Below are 17661 nucleotides of genomic sequence, written 5' to 3'. Positions count from 1 at the left end.
AGAACTCCTGGTCTTCAACAAGCCAGCAGCTACTTTTGGTCTCCATGAAACTACTCAGCTGGTTCAGGAACTTCACTCTTCAAGCAGCTTTCCAGAGCTCTAACAAGCCAGCAACTGTGACTGCACTGAAGACAAGCCTAGTCATTGTGAAACTGTTCAGTCAGCTCAGGAATACGGCTTCAGCACAGATCCTGAACCAGCGGAACTTTTTGCACACATCCTGGTCTTCAAAGCTACAGTTGCTGTGGCAAAGATCTGGATCTTCATGGATAAAACTATTCAGCTGGTTCAGGAGCGCTCCTGAACTGTCTGAACAGTACCACAGAACTCCTGGGCTACATAGAACCAAAAGCTGGGTCTCAAACTGGTTTCCCACAACTAAGCATACAATAAACCAACAGCTATGCAGTAAAACCCATTTTTTGGGGTTAATTAACAAATTGACCTAGCTCCAGAGACCCCTCCACCCCCAAACGTACCTGTAGGTTATAAGATAATGAGGTCCAAAACCTTACCAGACTTAGAACACAAACTCTTTATTCGACAATTTTTAAAATTTATTAGCACTTGGAAACTAACTAATCAGTTTTCTTGGAACTACTCAGAAAATTCAAGTTTTACTCAGATTATATGCTGAAAGTTTGGGGCAGATACACTTTTTCATATAAAACAAAGAGCCTGAACTCCTGTTTTCAGAGCAAAACTGAATACAACTTTAATTAGGGCACGCAATTAGGGCATTCTAGGTATTTAGGGCTCAGTCTTGCAAGGTGCTGAGCAACCTTAACTCACACTGAAGTCAGGGGCAGTTGAGGACACATGGCACCTTGCAGAAGTTTTCAGCACATTGCAAAACCAAGTCCTTGACGCTAGATTAATTTTCTTGCATTTTTCCTTTTACATTTGGTAGTGTATAGAAAACTGAGGCACAGATGGTTAAGCAATTTGAAAAGGCCACACTGGAAGACTGTGCTTAAGGTAGGAATGGAACCCAGGTCTCCCTGTTCTGGGATTTATCCCTAGAATGATTCAGCTGGCCAGGCTGCACTGTATAATGGTTTTGTGAAACAAAGGATTTCAAGCAATATAAAAGGCTCATTATCCTGTATGATGATGTAGGATGAAGCAAAGCAGATGGCCAATTGTAAAACATGGAAATGTGTCTCTCAGGGAACCCACAACAAGACCACAAATACGGTAAGTGGTATGTTGCTTCGTTGGTAACATTTAAAAGCCAAGAAAGGGTACCCACTCAAATGCGTTATGTCTTCCTTGCACCATCTGGTGAGTTTTAGCTGCAACTACAACCACAAAATTGTGGCACAGGTACACACACACACACACACACACACAAATGCGCTGCTCCAGTGTGATTTTTCACCCCATACCAAGAGATCTCAAAACCACATAGGTCATCTCTTGAGACAAACACTAATGCTGCTCCAAGGTAATTTTAAATATGAGCACTTATGCCGAAGTGGTCATATATCATCTCTAACGCATCTGAAATCTCTGTTCATCATATTCTTGAAAATGTGAACCAATCATGTCACTGGTCTAGTCACTAAGCTCACATAGGCTACTGAATGACAGTGATATTACCTTGGTGTTCACTTCTTTACTTAATGCTCGTCAGGAGTCTCACCTCCTTGAATCTTATAGTCAGGGAGACAATGACGACCACATAAGCGTCAAAGTTTTTAGTAAAAGAAACTATGCAGGCCTCTGCAGTGTTCTACAGAGGATGTCCCCTACATACTACAATGATCCCAGCAAACAACAAGCTAACATCAATCAGTAAGGGAGAAAATAAATGACAGGAAGAGATAAGACAGTAGCATTAATCTGTGAGGGAACAGTTCACATGTTCAAAATGTTTGGGCACTTGTAAATCACTGAGGTTAGTATCTTTTGTGTACTTGAGATCTGTGAAATTTACCAATATGCCTCCTTTTAGGCTAGGTTCTGAAGTTTATCATTCAGCAGGGAGATATTCCTTAAGAGAACTTCAGTGCTTCAATTCAGCTTCTTTACCTGGCTGAGCAGCACTATCATCCTTTGCTGCAGAATAGAAAATGTAATCCACAGTGACAGCACTTCTGGAATGACAAGTTGTTACTTCTGGAATCCCACTTTCAGGTAAGTAATGAGAATAGACCGAAGATAATCTAAAGTGGTGTTGTAATTTTGAAGGAAACCTAAACAGAATTACACAGAAGTATTTTACTTCATTATCGCTACTAAGTAAAAGACTTAGTCATTAATAAAACACACTTTTTTAGTTATTATGGCAAAACAAATAAGCTGCATAAACAGAGTCTATTTTTAACACCCTCCGAATGTAACATTCTCATGTTTTGCATCTTGTTAACTTCTTGGAGCAGGGACCTAAGGTACAATTTTCAAAGGAGTCTAAGGCCATGTCTACGCTAGCGAACTTATGGTGGGTGGCACAGTTGCACCGCTATAAGATTGCTCATGTAGCCACTCTATGCCAACAGGAGAGAGGTCTCCCGCTGACATAGCACTGTGCACACAAGTGCTTTTGCCAGTAAAAAACTTATGTCAAGCAGGGGTCTGTTTTTTCACACCCCTAAGTGACATAAGTGGTAGTGTAAGCATGCCCTAAGTCCAATTTTCAAGTGATTTAACACTTAGGATCCTGTCCCATTGACTTTCAAAGAGATTTAGGGTCAGTCTACACGAGAAATGCCACAGCAGCACAGCTGTATGGCTGTAGTGTAGATGGAAGGGGTTATTCCATTACTGTAGTAAATCCATCTCAGCAAGAGGCAGTAGCTAATTGATGAAAGAATTCCTCCATCGACCATGACTGAGGATGGCTTAATTACATTGCACAGGGAGTGAAATTTCTCACAGGCCTGAATGATGTAGTTAAGTCAACCTAAATTTGTAATGTAGGCCAGACCTTTGGATAAGTGCTTCCTCTGGATTAGCTCTTCCACCCATGTAATTACTGTATTCTTCCTTCCTCTTGACACCAACCACATGTCCCTCCATGCCAGTCTAAACTGGAAGGCACCCTCTTGATTTTTAAGTAAACTTTTGGGTCTAACTAGGAGTCTTCACATTAAATCTTTAAATGCTTTTAGGCTTTTTCTTTTTAAAACTTAGTTATGAGTCTAAAAAGAGAAAGGAAGTACCTGTCTCCATGCCTGTCCAATATGGAATTCTTGGGGAGAAGAGTTTTTAAAATAATTAAACTTCTTCCTGTTCTATCCAGTTTGATCTCTCCCCTCTTCATTACCACAGTTCTTTGTTTCCCAATAAGGATACTTATTAACATTTATAAACCAGCATCTCCAAAATGATCAAAATAGGAGGAAATATGAGAATTTAAGCAGCTGGATACTGCTGCCACTTATAAACAGATTTCTGCTGCTGGCCCCAAATTCTATGGCTTTGCTACATCACTATAAAACAAAGAGTGCTGGTTATATCCAAAAGTAAACAGATGTCAAAAGTATTGTTTAATGAGGAGAGATGGATCTTGCCCAGTAGCCAGTCTTGATATTTCCTTAACCTCAGCTCCTTAGTTTGGAATAACATGCATCAGTTGCACATACAGAAATGGTCCTTTACAATACATAATTCTAATCCTTTCCCATCTGTGGTTATCTTTTCTTTCACTTTTAAATGAAAGATGATTTTTTGCCCTTCGCATAGTTATCCTAATCCAAATTTTTCTGGGTTCTATTCTCCAATTACTACTTTTGAAAACAATAGGCAGCCATGCTTTTGAACTAGTGTAGTTGCTGAAAGTAAGATCACCAGTATAAGAATGATGAAACATACAATTTAATTTTAGTTTGTTTTTATTCACATCCTCTAACTGCTCTGATAATTCAAGGGTGCAGGAACTAACTCACCAGAACACAGTTGTGAAATGTCAGAGGAAACGTTACATTAGCTCTGAAAACTGCACTGACTCCATTTCTGAGACTTTTACTTGAGAAGATGAGGGTTTAGGTGTGGTGACGTCTACTTTTGAAAATGTCTTTTTTGTTGTGGGTGTGTTTTATTAGATAATGTCCATGTAAATAGAGACATGTAAATACGTATATTTTAACAACCTACACCGGCAGATACAAAACCCAATTAGAAGATCACGTACAGTTTTATCAGTTATCTAATTTGAAATCATACCATAGATGATCATGGTTTTGGTTTTGCCTTTTTTTTTTTTTTTTTTTTATAAATAGGAGCCAACCAACAGCCTTCTCAGGTTTTCCAGGACTTACTTTTCAGCTGCTATTATGATCTCTTCTGTGTGCTCCAGTTTCGATTCTTTTTTTTCTCCACCTACAAAAATAAAGAGAATTTCTTATCTATGTTTTAAATGAGATCATTAAGACCACTGGAGAAAAACTATAGGAAAAGTAGCCTAGGACAACATCTTCAAATGCTATTTATTTTTCTTTTGATGGGAAAGATCAAATAAATAAAAACTGGATTGAATTGCCCAGTTTCATTAGAGCCCCTTCAAACCAATCTGTACCTTTCCAGAAAACTTTACCTAGAAACATACACTTTCAAATTACAGAGCAATTCAGATGAGCTGAACGTATGTTTAACCTTGAACATAAAGACAAAAAGTAGACTTAGATGGAAGGTTTTAAAAATAGCCCACAACAATGGTTCTAATAATTCTAGTCACCTACTGCATGTTAATCTCAAAGGAATTTATTTTTCTAAGGCCTAAGCCTGAAAATGCCTAGGATGGTGAAAAACTTTATCCCCGAGTAGTCCCACTGAGCTCATGTTTGCAAGACTGGGGCCCATTTTTTTAAATGGAAAAATATCTGGTCTTCAACAGTAAATCTGGGTGATGTTTTCATAGAACCACTAAGTTTACCTGTTCAGAAACTGACCTGTGTTTTCTTCTTGTCGATGCTGTTGTACCTCATACACACAACTCTGTGAAATGCCTAGACTTGGGGGCCAAATTGGAATAGTTAAGATTCTTTGTCCCCTAGGAAACTGCTCTTGCCCAGACACCTAAAAAAAAGGTATATGGTTGTTTCAAACAGAATCTGATTTAGTTCACAAGATACCTGTGCAAAATTTTAATTTAAAAAACTATTTTTTTAAAGTCAACTGTGATCCAATTAACAAAAAAGACATACTGCTAAAAAGTTCACTTTTCTTATCCATGCTGTGATGTAGCGTATGAACGCAGGGTAAACAGTGGGCGGTTAAACCCAATTAAGCCATAGGGTATAATTGGTGATCAAACTCAACCTGAGAGGAGCTGGATCTTCAGAAAGGAAGGAGCAGAGGGCAGTAGAAGGAAGGCAATGGAGGATACCCAAGTGAGACGTAGAGGGTATTTCCTCTCTTGGCTAAAGGCTGAGAAGTCTGGGAGGCCTGAAGCCTAGAGCCAAAACTGGAAGGCCTCAAGCCAGAAGGAAGATTGGGAGGCCTGGGATAGTGAAGCCTAGGGCCAGGGGCAGGTTGTCTTGAGCCAGCAGGAAACCAGAGGCAGTTAAGTTCAAGAGGCTGTGATAAGTAAATCTTAAGGGGCATTTGGACTGGACCTTGAGGGGCTCCAGGGAGAAAGGCAAGAACTCTGCTGGCACACTCGGGGCACTATAAAGTGGGAGATATCTGGAAGACAAGTCTGGAGCAAGCTCCTCTGGCTGACCCTGACCAGGGGTACGAACCCGACCTCTAGGGAGACCTTCTGGAAGGTGTTGGCCCTTACAAAAGGCTCAGGAAGGGGCTGGAGAAAAAGGCTTGAGGAAAGACTAATGACACAAAGGAGTCCAGAGAAGCAGTGGCAAAGAGTCTGACAGAGCAGACCTTGGCTGCTCGTCCTAGGTTCTCTGGACTGGAACCCAGCATAGAGAGTGGCTCTGCATTCCCATACCACCCACTGGGAAAGTGGTGTGAAGCCCCCTGAAGTAAGGGGATTAGGGCAATTCAGAGCCTGGAGAGATGGGGGTAAGGGCCAAATGGACCCTGAGTCAGGGGCCAGAGACCTTGGGATTGATTTGTTAGACTGTTTGTGGCTCTTTTTTACCATGAAAGGAGCATGGAACTAAAATTTGACCTGCCTGCAGGGCCAAAATGTGAGAAGAGGAAGACCACTAAAGGACCGGAATAACTATCAACAGGGGATGCTAGAGAAGGCAAAGCTGTTAAGCCACACCCAGCCATGAGGGGGCATACTTGCAGTGAGTCCACTCTTCTATACATGCCTTAAACATGCCTTTTGTAGCAGCTCTTCAAAGCTTTCTCTGCTAAACCATGATATTCTTTATATGCAACTTCTCTGCGTGCTCTTGCTTATCAACATCTTTACAACAACCCTATTTTGTAAAATAGTTCTTGCGAGACTAAGCTGAGAGAATACCAAGACCTCGTTAGTGACATTAGAAGCTCTAGTGCAGGGGTTCTCAAACCGGGCGTCGGGACCCCTCAGGGGGTCGGGAGGTTATTACATAGGGGGTTGCAAGCTGTCAGCCTCCACCCCAAACCCTGCTTTACTTCCAGCATTTATAATGGTGTTAAAAAGATTAAAAACACTTTAAAATATATAAGGGGCGAGTCCGCACTCAGAGGCTTTCTATGTGAAAGGGGTCACCAGTACAAAAGTTTGAGAACCACTGCTCTAGTGTAAACAGTTCACTGACTGCTGACATTGCTTTTAACAGTGGGGCATTTATTCTTCTGGGAGAAAATCAAAAGGGGGCTGAAAATGGGGTTGGCAGATGATGGGCAGTTAACACCAATAATGGAAAATTCACATTTCCCTAGCGTAGATGCTTTAGTCACTTCAAATTAAATAGCTATTGGTGATACGTCGAATGTTATGTTCACACTAAACTCACATAAAATATCTTAGAATGTGGTGCCACATTCAAACATGGCTTCTACTTTGGTCACCTAGCAATCATAACTTTGACTTTACACTTACACTAATCAATACAGCCCCGGCTCATCCATATTGTGAGAATAATCCTTTTGAAAAGGTTCAGATGGTCTGTGATTAAATCTCCTCCCACACAAAAACCTGGGACACTTAAATCAAAACTAATAATGGTGTAAGGTGGAACAGTATTTTACTCTGTCAGTAGAACATGTTTTATGGACATTTAAGCTAAGTTAATGAAAAGGGAACCTTGGTCTTATTCTGACTAATAACTTAGACCCTATTGTATTGCCAGTTGTAAAAGGAATACCTTAATACTTAAATAAAATTATTTTTTGGGAAAAGTACCCTTTACAAAAGAAAAGGAACACTTGCCAAGTACTAGACTTGGCATTTAAAGTGTTCCCAGAAAAATGGGCCAGATCTACACTCCGGACCTATATCAGTATAACTACGTCACTCAGGGGTGTAAAAAATCCACACCCAAGTGACAGTTTTACTGACCTATCTCCGATGCAGACAGCGCTATGTCAATGGGAGAGCTTCTCCCACCGACATAGCTCCCGCTTTTTGGGGAGGTGGATTAACTACGTCAATGGGAGAAGCTCTTCCGTTGGCATAGGAGAGTCCTCCCTAAAGCACTACAGCGGTGGTGTACTTGAAGACAAGACTTAAATTAAGCCAGAGGTACGGCCCAGATACAAAACTGTATATATACACACCACTTTCAAGAACAATTGTTTATATGTTTGAAAATGTTAGAGATTCACTGAAGTGAAAGCTAGGTGCTGGTACCAAAACAAAGGCCTCACAGGCTTGGCAGACACAGCAGTTACAATTCTAATCCTATAAAAATCCAAGTACTAGCAGAGGCTGGGTGTGAATAACAGGTCCCCAAGGACCATACTGCCCACCACTGCCCGAGTTTAAAACCACCAAATGGGATTTAATAGCACCCAAATGAAGCAGGAATTAAACTAACCAACTGGTGAAGCCCAATGGCATAGATGGCTCCCAACACTGGGGATTGGGTACCAGCTTGGCCATTGCACTTCTGAAACAAAGCACTGAGTCAGCCTCAGACCTTGCATAGCAATTCTGTCACAGACTTTCCTCTGTTTGTAGATTTTAGAGTGGAGATCAAAATTGGGCTTCTAATGGCAACTCAACTCCACACAGAACTGGAAAGGGTTAAGGTGGTCAGGTAGGCCTATTAACTCTACAGGCCGCACCTGGAAGGAAAGCCAGGGAGTAGGGAATTGATTGCAAGCAGGTTCAAAGCCAGGAAGCTTGCAACAGACAGGGGCTGCTGCTGAGAAAAGGGATGAGGGTTTGGAGCTGTTATACCCAGGGCAAGAAGGGGAAATCAGGAATTGTAGGAAGCAGTCCAGGGAAGGAACAGTGAGGCTGGGAGAGGAAAGCCCAGAACTGCTGGGCATAGGGTCCCTGGAGTAGTGAATGAGCTTGGGTTCCCCTACTAGCCACTGAGGACATGGCAGAGACTGTGGCATAGAACAGGAAGCCTGTCTGGGTTACAGTGGTGGTGACAGAGAATTGAAGGACTGTATCCTGAAAGGGGGAACGCTGAGTGACCTAGCCAGAGGGCTGCATCATGAAGACGCTGCGGTTCCCGGGACGAGAGGTGCTGCAGACCTGAGAGAGAGAGGGTGTGTGTGATGGTATGTGACCATGAGAAGGGGCGTTGAATTCAAGAGCTAATCCTACAACTGATCAGGAGGAAGCACCAGATAAGCAGTGAGTGGTGCACACCATGACAGGTGGCCAGTGTCACTCCATAAAATATTCCTTTCCCACGAGCATTCTTACTTGAGATGAAAAGAACACCTACCTTTCCTATAGGTAGTCCTTCATAATTCAGCTTTCCTTCCTTTATAAAACTGTACAGTGGAGAACCAGGAACAGAGTTGAAGTCACCACAAATGATAATAGGACAGAATCTACCATCTTTCCGATGGGCAACGCTGGCAATCTCTGCCAGTAACATTGCCAGTTGGGTCAGTTTAATGTCCCCTCGCCTTGGATTATACAGCAGATGTGTGTTGGCTATACAGACTGCAGAAGTAGCTTTACAGTGAAATCTGGGCTGCAGAAGCAACACTAGTCCAACATTGTCTCTGTCCAAGAGTGGAATATCATGGCGGAAAAATTCCACTGGGTTTGAAGAGATAAGATTAAATTTGGAAATTTTGAAGCAAATAGCACAGCCATCAGGTTTCCTTCCTGTCCTCATTTTAAATTCACAATGATAACCTGTACGAAAGAAATGTGAATCACTAACGAAAAAAAACAAAACAAGAACATAGCTCATGCTATTGTTTTTCCATATAGTAGTCAATACCTGAGCCTGCTATAGTTAAGGCTGCAAAATGTTTCCACTGTACCCATTTTCAAATGTTCCTAACTTTGAGATCTTCACCTTTTGGGCTGAAATGTGCCATGTTTGGTCTCTGTCTGAAAACTAATTATAAAAAAAGAATATAAGCAACTGAAAATGGGGGGATTATAATGGAAGCTGTTTTGCATAATTAAATACATATGTAAAGAGAAAATTGTCTTTATAAATGACTTACTAAAAATATGCCTCCCAATACATATTCCTACCAATAAATCCCCTTTTGCTTTAATGGCTGCTGAGAGGAAAAAATCACTCTCCTAGTGCACGTTAACATAGGGCCTGAAACTCATTTACCTAAAGAGCTGTTTACACTGCTCTGTACACTGACTGAGCAGTGTAAAGGGGCCTTAGTGTAAGTGAGCATCAGGCCTATGATCTTCATCTTTCAAAATAAGAGTTGCTTCGCTCTAGCGCCATACTGCCATTCCAAGAGGGCAAACTTTATAGCTCAACAACCCACATTCAAATTTCAGGCCCTGATATTTGGTTTTTATTTTCCGGGACGGAAAATGTTCACTTTTGCATTCTCTGAAAGAGAAAAGATACATGTAACCATATCATACTTCCTTTACAGACATATCTATGTTCGGTGTGACTTGTTAAAATAAAACCAGATTTCTGAGGCTACACATCATGCACCCAAGGAACTCAGAAAGGAAAGAAACACTTGGATGTGAGACGTTAATTTGAACAATAAATCCAGTTCAGTATCTTCTGTGGTGTATATACTTCTAAACTAATGATTATAATACTCATATACTAATTAGTATCAATACTAATACTCATCATGGCACTTCTCATGCATCAAAAGACAAGTCAAAATGTAAAATGACTGATGCTTTAAAGTTTATTCAGGGTGCTACCAGAGCAGCTTAATAATGCTTTACCTGTGAAACATTCCTATTAAGAACAGTACTTGACAGATTTCTGTAGGTCAGAAATAATTGTCTGACAGCTTTAAGAACATTACTCTATCATAACATTACTCTTTTAATATAAAAATCACCCAACTTTCTGAAATTTGCTTTACTGTAGTAAGACCTGCATTGTCTCAAAATAAGCTTCCAGTGCCTTCTCAATATATTAAGAGTGCTTTGTACCCAACACAGCTTAAAAATGACAGCTTTTTTGAAAGTTCTTTTCATACAGAGCAAGACATTTATATTCAACATTACCGATGCATTATTCTGGGATTATAATATTTTCCATTAGCTGTAACTGTCACAAAAGTAAGTATTTTCTACAATTCTATTTATGACTGAAGCTGTACATCTTCCACGGTAATTAAATATAACTATTTATGAAAGTATACTTTGACTGTATTAACCACTTCAGGGAACACACAACAGCTTAAATAAATGGTTACACTAAACTCTAAAGCATACATAATATAGACTTTAGAAACCAATCAACAAGACTGGTTTTGATTTGTAGCTTCAGTTAAACCTAGAATTCTAAGATCCAGCATCTACATTCCTCTAGAATTTAAGGGACTGACTTGCATGTTTTAAGCATCTCTTGTGAAGTGATGAGTGGCCTCCTTTCCCACTGAAGCCAATGAAAGCTGAGGGCACTCAGCAATTTACAGGATCAGGTCTTAAGTAAATTCATTTGAAAGCAGTTCTGGGCCCAGTTCTGCACTTCATATGCAGGCAAAATTCAGGCATTAGTGAGTTTGCCAAAATAAGGAGTGCAAGAACAGGTCTTAAAGTAACAACTATTTATCTAATTTTTGCCATATCAAAAATGCATCTCTCTTCATTCCACATGGATTATTTCTTATAAGTACCGTATATATCCGATCATAAGCCAGTTCGTTTATAAGCTGACCCCCCACAAGATGGATAAGTAAAAATGGAAAAATTTACGACCCATTCATAAGCTGACCCTACTATTCAGGGGTCAGCAAACTTTGGCTCCCGGGCCATCAGGATAGACTGCTGGTGGGCTGAGATGGTTTGTTTACCTTGAGCATCCACAGGCATGGAGGTAAACCTAAGTAAACAAAACGTCCCGGTGCGCCAGCTGCTTACCCTGATGGGCAGGACAGCAACTAGTGGGGAAATTTTTTTGGGGGGAGGGGGGGAGGGGAAGGAGCTGGGGGTCAGGGGAGTAACCCCTGTGACCACCCCCCACATGACTCCACCTGTAGCCCAGGACCCCCACACTCTCCCCATCCCATCCCTTCCCACCTTAGCTGGAGCGGGCCAGGGGAGGATGTCTCTGGCCTGGCCGCAGCCTGCTCTGGTGGGCGGGGCCAGGTGGCGCGGCCGCAGCCTGCTAACCCCGGAGCTGCAGCTGCTTCAGAGGCTGAGAGGAGAGCAGCGTGGCCAGAAGCGGAGAGACTCTGGCCCCACCTCTTTCCTTCTGGCTCTGTTGGCTGTGCAGCCTCTCCTTGCCCCCTCCGCTGGGGGGAGAGGCTGTGTCCCACCCCTCCCTCTCTATACCCGCTCATAAGCCGACCCCCTTCTCTGATGCTTCCCTTTTTTACAAAAAAAAAAAAAAAAAAAATCGGCTTATGAATGAGTATATACGGTACATTAAAAAGGAAAATGTAATGAAATGTGGGACAAAAGTGTTCCATCATACCCAAAGATTCCAAACTTGGCTTGATCTCCATTCCAAAATGGTCCTCTTGTACTTCTTGCAAACACAGTACCTAAAAGAGTTTTCCCAATTTGAATTTAATATATTAACAAACATATTAACAAAAGCTTTCACTTCATTAACTAGTGCATCTATTTTTTCCTTGAAGCTTTAGTAACTTTATTTAAAGAGGTAAAAACCATCATGCAAGAGCTTTCTCTATTTAAAAACTGCTTAGTGTAAGTAGTATTTGGTACCCATTTTATTTATTCAAAATTCTGATCTGTCTAATCATGTAGATTTACCAAATGACTAAGTGACAAAAAATAAAAAAGCTCCTGGTTGACAAGGAGCTAAATTTTCAAGTTTGGGTGCTTGATTGGGACGTCCTAATCCTATTCTTGGACACAAATCAGCACTTAAGCCCCACTCTGACAAACATTTATGCACTTGAGTAACTTTACTCATGTGAGAAGCCTTGTGATCAGCTTGCAAAGCACTAAGTAGTAGCAGAGGCTCTGGAGATATCTGCCCACAGACTCCCTCAAACAGCACTGTCTACGTTTATACATCTCACATTTGGGAGATTAAAAATAAGTTTCTAGCCTTGATTCCTGATGGCTGTAGTTTGTGTTTGTATTCTCACTTGGCGTGTGCTGAGCTTGTGTTCGTCTGTCTGTTTGAAGGACCGTGTGCTGTGGCCGGCAGTTGGAAGCTGTGAGCTTCTAAACAAGGTTTGAACTCTAGAAGCCTATGTTCATTGGCTGAACCTTAGTCAGGGGGCAGGGCTAACAAGAAGGCCAGAGCTTTATAAAGCAGTGAGCAAGCAACCAGGGAGCAGCAATCACAATTTTTCAGCAGCCTAAGCATTCACAGGTTACCATTTCATATATACATTAAGGAAGGAGAAAGATTTAAAGGAGGATGAGGTAGCAGCTTTCTAGATTTTGATGGAGATCTTTTTCCACTCACAAGGGGCAGCACAGCAGGAAGTGCTTGTTGTAGAGTCAGGCAATCAAGCCTGGCATCACTGGTGAAAGAAAGGTAGGAGTTGACCTTGTGATAAATTAAAAAGGTTGTGAAGGACTTTGCGAGAGTTGTTGCAAGCAAGATGGTGTTCTTGACAGCAGCATTTTGAATGGAATTGAGCGATGAGATTGCAGGCACTGAGAGAAGAAATTACAATAGTTAAAGTGTGAAGCGATCAGGACTTGGATAAGAATTTTGGTAGCACGGGCAGAGAGGAAAGACTGGATCTTAGAGGAGTTGTGCAAGAAAAAGTGGGAAGATTTGGACATGGCCTGGATGTGTAGGTTCAAAGAGAGGGCTGAGCCAAAGATGAAGTGAAAGTTACAGGCCTGAGTGACAGACCGCTGTCCACTCCAACAGAGAAGCAGGAGAGAAGCTAGTTTCAAAAGAAAATAATGAATTCTTATTTTTCATTAAAATAATGAATTCTCAGTTTTGGCAGTGTTAATTTTTAGTAGACATCTCGTCATGCATGTCTAGCTATCACAAAAGACAAGCTTAAATTTTAGTTTAGATGGAGGGGTGAGGTCTAGCATGGAGAGGCAGATCTGCAGGTCATCCGAATAAAGATGGTAGTCAAAGCCTTATTGGCAAATGAGATCAACCAGAGATAAGATACTGAAGGAGAAGAAGAGATTGCCAAAGCAGAGCCCTAGAGAGGACCTCCCCCTGAAAGGGAGGGGAGGAGGATGATGACCCACTGAATAAGACACCCAAAGGGTAGGAAGAGAATCAGGAAATGACATCATGAAAATGCAGGAATGATGGGATAATGAGAGACTATGTTTGACCGTAGAAGCATTAAGGACAGTTTCAGAAGTGCATCTGTAAATATAGTAGTGGGGATTACAGTAACACTACCACTGGCTACTGCCTGAGGTTTAGATCACTCAGAAAACATTACTTTGGTAAACATGAACTGGCAGTACTAATAAGCATGACGTGATAACTTAAAGGACAGTTGAATCCATTAGAAATCTTATCTACTAGATCACACACAATCCAAAACTACTCTTGCTACACATTAACTATGTTGTTCTCAATGAAACCTGTGTTAGTTTTCCACTTACATCTGCATCCAGGTGTTTGATTTCCCGTAGAATGTTGGGAAATCTATAACCCCAGATTAACACTGGCCGTCTGCAGTGATTATACAGGTGGGAGTTATCTTCTAACAAATTCTGTGAAAGGATATTGTAGGACATCACAGTAAAATCAAACTTTCCCTTGTCTTCTGTATTGTTCTGGTCAATTTGCTTATCTTCAAGAATCTTCATTTTTTTACTATGGTGACAGAAATACTCCCAATGTCTTTTGATCATGCCTGTTAAAACATGAAATACCAAAATGAATGATCATGTAATACATTTACATTACCATACATTGATCTTACAACTTGTTTTGTATGCCACATATTGTATTTAAGGAATTATGATTCCTCCTGAGAGCTCCCTTTGCTTAAAAAAAATGTATAGGCAAGTTTGTACCTGTTATGATTAGAAATATTTCAGACCTTCCATTTGAGATGGAAGTAATAAACTGTGCTCATATAAACTGCACACTTGGTAGCCACTGGGTATGCCCCACATTTCAGACTTCTCTGAAGTTGGAGTAACCGGATATATCCTATGAAGCTCATTATGGCCAGTTTCCAGATATGCTACTCGTGGTGTTTATAACTCTCCTGAAAAGTTTGGGGATTAGAGAGACTCAAAAGCTTTCATATGGTTCTAAATTTGGAGCCACAAGAACCACTGAAAATGCCATCTTGCCTCTGCATTATCTCCTATACAGTATCAAGAGTAGTAAAGGATCTGGAAACAGGTAGCAAAACCGATACTCTTATCTAAGGGCCTGTCTAGGCTACAAAATTAAGTCGACTTTATCTTATTTGACCTTGAGCCTCTGAATTAAGTCAGTCAGTTGTGCTTGGCCACACCATGCTCATTGTCTTGATGGAGTATGTCCTCACTAGCAGTGCATCGTGGCTAGCTATCCCAAAGTGCAACTTGCTGCAGTGTGTTTTGGGAAGTTTATGCAATGCCTCTTGGGACCAAAACTTGATCACAGGGGAGAATGGGAACATTGTGTCGGCATCCCACAATGCACTGGGCTCAACGGCAAACCACCCAGTGGTTTTCGTGCCTTAAAACCACCACGCGTATGCCATAACCCCAGAAGCATGGAGTCTGCTCAGTTGTGCACTCTTGCTGTGAGCATCTCAAACACCTCACACCTTCTCCTGCAGTATTTCCAGAGCTGAAGTAGGGTCTGCCACGCGGAACATAGCAATGTCCCGCAAGCAGACCTGCCGCAAGCCATTGAAAAACAATTCACAGTTGCTGCTCGCAGTCACAAAGCAGCTGCACTCTGAGTGCGGTTTCTGGTCCCGTGAAACAAGCACTGACTGGTGGGACCACATCGTTTTGCAGGTATGAGCAGTGGCTGAAGAACTTTCTAATGCGGAAGGCCACCTTCCAGGAACTTTGTACAAAGCTTTCCCCTGCCCTGCAGTTCAGCAACACAAAAATGAGAGCTACTCTGACAGTGGAGAAGCAAGTAGCAATTGCTATTTGGAAGTTTGTAAGGCCAGACAGTTACCAGTCAGTGGGGAATCCATTTGGAGTAGGTAAATCAACTGTGGGAGCTGCTGTGCTCCAAGTGTGCAGGGCTATTTATCAACTTATGCTATGAACGGTAGTGAGTCTGGGAAATGTGCAGGACATAGTGGATGGTTTTGCAGCGATGGGGTTTTCTAATTGCGGTGGGGCGATAGCACGCATATCCCCATCTTGGCACCAGACCACCTTGCCAAAGAGTACATAAACCAAAAAGGATACTTTTCAATGGTGTTGCAAGCACTGGTGGATCACAGCGGGAGCTTCACCGTCATCAATGTAGGATGGTCAGGAAAGGGTCATGACGCATGCATCTTTAGGAACTTGGGTCTGTTCAAAAAGCTGCAATCTGGGACTTTCTTTCCAGACCACAAAATGAACATTGAGGACGTTGAGATACCTATAGTTATCCTGGGGGGACCCAGCCTACCCGTTGCTCCCCATGGCTCATGAAGCTATACACTGGCCATCTGGACAGCAGGAAGGAATGGTTCAACTATAAGCTCAGCATGTGCAGAATGGTGGTTGAATGTGTCTTTGGTCATTTGAAAGGGAACTGGAGAGGTTTACTAACAAGGCTGGATCTTAGCAAAGAGAACATTCCCCATGGTTATAGCTGCCTACTGTGTGTTCCATATCTGTGGGGAAAAAAAGGGGGGAAATTTTCTGCAGGGCTGGGCAGTTGAGACAGATGGGATGACAGCCATTTTTGAGTAGCCAGACACCACGGCAATAAAGGCAGCACAGCAAGGGATGCTGTGTATCCGGGAGGCTTTGAAAGGCCATTTCAACAATGAGTCACAGTAACGTGAGCTGCTTGTGCTTTCCCAAACCTTACCTGCCTTGTATGACTGTCCCTGTAAAGCCAACTCCCGCCCAAGCCCACTGCTTCTACTCAATAAAGAACATTTATTTCTCGAATCCATTTACTGTATTTAACAAACATAAGTAAAGAGGGAGAACAGAAAAAAAGATAACCCTGGGGAAAAGGGGTTGTAAAGTTGGAATAGGAGAAACATTTTCAACTGTGTAACATAACACCACATTCCAGACCACCAATGGTCTGTGAATGGGCGTCCTTCTGTTCCTTGTACCCTCCCCCGGAGTTAAGTGAAAGGGATAATGGACTTTTAGCCCATGCCTCATGGAACACTTGGGGGAGGGTGATTCTGCACCAGGCGATGCTGACTGGCTGTCCACCAGGGTCTGCAGAGGAACTCTACCCTCCTGCTTCTGTTCCTGCAGTTCAACCAGACGCCTCAACACGTCCCTCATAATCCGAAGTATCTCATCCTGCGCCGCACGCTCTTGCTCATTGGAAGCTTTCCTGCTCTCCATGTTCATGTCTAACTTCTTGGACAGTGAAATCCTCCACGCTCTCAGCTGTCTCAGCTGTCCTGGAGGCATTCATTATCTCTTCCGCGTTCTCTTTCTTCTCCTTCTAATCAGCGAAAGTATGCTTTCAGGTTTTGATGACACGCTGAAGGACACATTTCCAGGGGTCAGTCATAGGAAAAAAATAAAGGAGCCATTGTACATGAATAAAATGTTTCCATAATAAGGTTGTTTTCATAAATAAAACCCTTATTACACTAGGTGCAAGCCAGAACATAATCAGAATCCGTAACCATTCACTGTGCCGTTTTGCTGCTCCAGCCATGGTGAGCAGGTCACCCTGGGTCACAGGTGACTGCACTTTCAATGAAGTTTATGGCAGGCTCATGTGGGGAACAGAGGTAGCTAGTCAAACAATGGCTCTTCCCCACAGCAAGCTGTTTACGAACTGGGCGGGGGGGGGGGGGGGGAGGAGAGAGGGAGAGGTATGTTTTCACTCCTAAATTGCAAAATCTCTCATGTGGGGCCCCAGTCCCTTTTCAGCCACTTTAAACTACTTGCCGGTGCATTAGCGGCTGCGTGGTTTGGCAATCCAGAACATGTGGGGGGTGGGGGTTGTCTATGCGCTCTTTTTTTCTTGTAAGAGCACTTTTAATGAGAACTTTCCCCACATTTCCCCTAGGTGACCTGATATGATATCAGTCTCCTGAGGGTAACAGGTGGAAAGGAAGGAGATGCGGCAAGTGTCTGGGCACAGACCCGTCCTTATGCTGCAATGCTGT

General features: G+C 42.2%; 1 protein-coding gene across 3 annotated transcripts in view; it reads right to left on the bottom strand.

The window, feature by feature from the left end:
* ANGEL2 (angel homolog 2) overlaps window positions 1–17661 on the bottom strand; it is a 31386-nt gene that overhangs the window by 4821 nt on the left and 8904 nt on the right. For all 3 annotated transcript variants that reach the window (XM_073338929.1, XM_073338931.1, XM_073338930.1), the window contains 6 exons: window positions 13997–14250; window positions 11901–11970; window positions 8745–9166; window positions 4893–5019; window positions 4263–4323; window positions 2035–2198 (listed from right to left, as the gene is read on the bottom strand). In XM_073338929.1, coding sequence (XP_073195030.1) covers window positions 2035–2198; window positions 4263–4323; window positions 4893–5019; window positions 8745–9166; window positions 11901–11970; window positions 13997–14250 — 1098 coding nt within the window. The remainder of the gene's footprint in view (window positions 1–2034; window positions 2199–4262; window positions 4324–4892; window positions 5020–8744; window positions 9167–11900; window positions 11971–13996; window positions 14251–17661) is intronic.

The sequence above is a fragment of the Lepidochelys kempii genome, chromosome 3, assembly GCF_965140265.1.
Source record: "Lepidochelys kempii isolate rLepKem1 chromosome 3, rLepKem1.hap2, whole genome shotgun sequence".
NCBI lineage: Eukaryota > Metazoa > Chordata > Testudines > Cheloniidae > Lepidochelys > Lepidochelys kempii.
This window is presented reverse-complemented; position numbering and strand designations above follow the sequence as displayed.